At 40.7% G+C, this 3,882-nt stretch overlaps 1 protein-coding gene across 1 annotated transcript; it reads right to left on the reverse strand.

Annotated features, from left to right (window-relative positions):
* Positions 1 to 504: 504 nt before the first annotated feature.
* Positions 505 to 3,226, reverse strand: gp1bb (glycoprotein Ib platelet subunit beta). The gene is made up of 2 exons (XM_042420814.1): positions 2,874 to 3,226; positions 505 to 1,306 (listed from the first exon to the last, which is right to left on the reverse strand). Exons 1-2 carry the CDS (start codon positions 3,060 to 3,062, stop codon positions 686 to 688), a joined length of 810 nt encoding a protein of 269 aa, XP_042276748.1. The 5' UTR covers positions 3,063 to 3,226; the 3' UTR covers positions 505 to 685.
* Between the last annotated feature and the right edge of the window lie 656 nt (positions 3,227 to 3,882).

Here is a 3,882-nt window from a genome sequence, read left to right on the forward strand (position 1 = left end):
TAAAGGAAAAACCAACATAAAGTCTGTTAAGGAGTCGGACCATCACAAGCTGCCAGAACAGCTTCAATGCGGTCCAAAATGTGGTGACACAGCAGATTATTTACATCATTTTCACACTCATCGAACCATTCAGAGATCCCTGGTGCCCTGTGTGGAAGCATCTGCATCTGTATATTTATATTATTTATGATCACCTGACTTTGAGGGTGCTTATATTTTCTCTAACATTGTATTTTTTGATTGTTATGCACAACAAACACCGAGGCAAATTCCTTGTATGTGCAAACCAATTTGGAAATAAACCTGTTTCTGATTCTCCACTGGTTTATTGAGGTTTTTCCTGTAATTTGTTTACTCACATTGCATGTTTAATTTCAAAATATCGACATGCAATGTAGGTAAACTCTTTATAAATTTATGGGAAGTTTAAAAGGTCACAATACAGTAATGTACAAAAAGAAAAATCAAATTTATTATGCAATAAACCTGTTTATTGCATTATGATTCTGATTCTCCACTGATTTATTCAGGTTTCTCCTTTAATTTGTCACCTGCATAAAAAGTTACTTTGCAATTATAATCTGCAACTTCAAAGTATCTGACAGACATTTTCTCTCCAGTGTGCAAAGGATAAACATCTCTGTTACTCCTTTTGTATCTAACAACCACACAACGCAGCTCAATCTCAGATGCTGCTGTACTCGTTCTCCCTCGGACCGTCCGCCTCTGTGAAGCTCTCCTCTGTGGTTTTCTTCGCCTCCTTGGACAGCCTCTCAAACTTCCTCAGGAACACGATGACGGCCACCAGCAGAGCCGCCTGCACCAGCACAAACACAAACAGGCACACCTGCGAGGCCAAAGCCAGGTCACAGTACCAGTAATAACAGGAATCCAGGACCTCCTCTTCAGTTAAATACACCACCAGCCTCCCTCTCAGGCTGGGAGGGGAGCTGCAGTTGACGCCCAGGTGTGACGTGTGACTGGTGGGCTGACGTCGAAGCCAGGCCCGCAGGTAGAGGACCCCACAGTCACACACCCACGGGTTCCCATGAAGGGAGACCGAGCGGATGGAGGTGAGGTCGTCCAGCAGCCCATTAGGGAGGGTGGTCAGCAGGTTGTTGTGGAGACGGAGCTCAGTGGTGCCGGCAGGGAAACTGGCAGGGAGCGAGGAGGAGGACATTGACCTGGCGCTGCAGTCCACCTGACTGCCATCACAGGAGCAAAGGTGAGGGCAGGCTGATGACCTTTGACCTCCACAGAAGAAGAGCAGACACAGGAGCAGAAGCCCCTTCATCCTTATCAATAACTGGAGAGAAGAAGAGAGAAGAGAAGAAGAGAGAAGAGAAGAGAAGAGAAGAGAAGAGAAGAGAAGAGAAGAGAAGAGAAGAGAAGAGAAGAGAAGAGAAGAAGAGAGAAGAGGAGAGGAAGAGAAGAGAAGAAGAGAGAAGAGAAGAAAAGAGAAGAAGAGAGAAGAGAAGAAGAGAGAAGAAGAGAGAAGAGACGAAAAGAGAGGAGGAGAAAAGAGAAGAAGAGAGAAGAGAAGAAAAGAGCGGAAGAGAGAAGAGAAGAGAAGAAGAGAGAAGAGAAGAGAGGAAGAGTGAAGAGAAGAGAAGAAAAGAGAAGAAGAGAGAAGAGAAGAAGAGAGAAGAAAAGAGAGTTTTATAATCTGTTTCATTACAAGTTGAGCAAAAAAAACAAAGAGTCACTGCCTTTTATATCTCTTGATAGCTGACTTGTGTATGATAGATACCATATTAGGGTGCAGGAAGACTGAAATTACAGAAACTCTTTTCTCAGTAAAGGATGTGAAGTGAATGTGTCGGTGAGAGATACAGTAGAGCGTTAAAGGACGGGTTCACAGTTTTTCAAGTCTGTCTTAAAACAACAGTCAACAGTTTGATAATAAAAAGACTGTAAATGTGACAGATATCCACATGATGTGACTAACTCAGACTGCTGAAGCCTCATATAAGCTTCAGATAAACTTTTAAATGCATTCGCGTTGCACACATATATTTTTATGGCATACTTGTCATATATACTGTAGAGCTGCAACGATTAGTCGATTAATCAATTAGTTCTCAGCTATCAAATTAATCGCCAACTATTTCGATAATCGATTTTTAAGAAATAAATGTCCAATTTCTCTGTTTCCAGCTTCTCAAATGTGAATATTTTCTGGTTTCTTTAGTCCTCTGTGATAGTAAACTGAATATCTTTGAATTGTGGACTGACATTTGAAGACGTCATCTTGGGTTTTGGGAGACATTGCTCGCCATGTTTCAGCATTTTCTGACATTTTATAGACCAAACAACTAACCAACAGATCAAACAATAATGAAAATAATTGCTAGTTGCAGCCCTAATAAAGTATTGCGTACAAAAATACCACATGCAAACATTTAACATGGAATATATATTAAAGCAGCCATAAAATACACCAACACTGTGTGCTCATACAGCATACAAATAATATATATAGTACATTTTACAACATACAGGATTCACTGATATTCTGACTCGCCACACACTCCTGGCTCTAATGTTTGGATCACTACACACACTAGCCTTGGGTTCAGGACCTGACATAGGGCCGACTGGAAAGCAGATAGAAGTTCAAAAGATTTCCAAAAGTGACACTGTATATTGACATCAATATGAAAAATATCAACTAGGTGTAAAATATCTCATTTCAGGAGCATTTGCTTTTTAAAGTTTCCTTCATGCTCTGTAAAACAGACTTCTGAGGTCATAATGTAAGTGGTTAGAGGGCAAGAAGTCACAAAATACTGAGACAACGTGTTTAAATATCACTAATCTATAAAAGCTACTGAACTTAAAAGTCTTAATATGGTCTGAGGAGAGTCGTTTACCTTCAGTGTCTTCAGTAGACGACTGTGTTTCTCACTGTCGCTCTGAGAGGCCAAGTGTGTTACTGCCAGCTGGCACTCACTGATAAAAAACACTGTCAGAGACCAATGCATGCAGACGCTCGTACACACATATGTAGAGCACAGACACACACACCCACACACACAGACTTCTAACAGGACATTGAACATATCTCAGTAACACTTCATGTTGTTAGTACTTAATTTCCTAAGAATGTTCCAGGAAGTTTCCTGGAAAGAATAGTAATTTGGTGCTAATTAGAGACTGTGGTCAATTTTATCCTTTAGTCAGAGCAGATCAGCTGAACATGCAAAAAATGAGAATTTTTTCTTTAGGGAAGCGTATGATTTAACATATATGGACACATTAGTTTCCAAATAATAAATTAGTAATGAATTAATATGTACTTGGGTTTTCTCTCACACATTAAGATCCACGTCTGCATCATAACATGCAGCAGACAAGATGTTCTGTATGATATGTATCAGATGTATTGTGTATGAAGAGATTTCTAGGATTATTACTTATAAAACAAATATTTATGACTCAAAATTACAGACGTTTCTATCATTCATACTAATGTTATGTCTTCTTATGTGATGCTTGTGTCCTCTTTGACTGGCAGCTCTGCAGAGGAAAGAATGGCTGGAGGAGATAAATGTATGAATCAGCAGATAAATGTTCCTGCAGCAGCTCCCACACTCTTGAGCTCTGCTGATCTGACTCTGCGACAGCCGGAAGTGACAGAGGATGTCGTGCTGCGCTCACTGGATCTCGTCTTGTACAAACTCGATAATCTCCACAGAAACAATGCACAGGCAGCCAGGCTGGAATGACGAGAAGCAAGAGCGTTTTTTTATTTGTCGTACCTTTATAAATGGGGCACAGGCCAAGCTCACAGCCTTCAGGCAACAGATGTACTTTTTCCTCAGTCTACACACACACACACACACACACACACACACACACTCACCCAATTACTCACACACA

Source organism: Thunnus maccoyii, chromosome 9 (genome assembly GCF_910596095.1).
Source record: "Thunnus maccoyii chromosome 9, fThuMac1.1, whole genome shotgun sequence".
Classification (NCBI taxonomy): Eukaryota; Metazoa; Chordata; class Actinopteri; order Scombriformes; family Scombridae; genus Thunnus; species Thunnus maccoyii.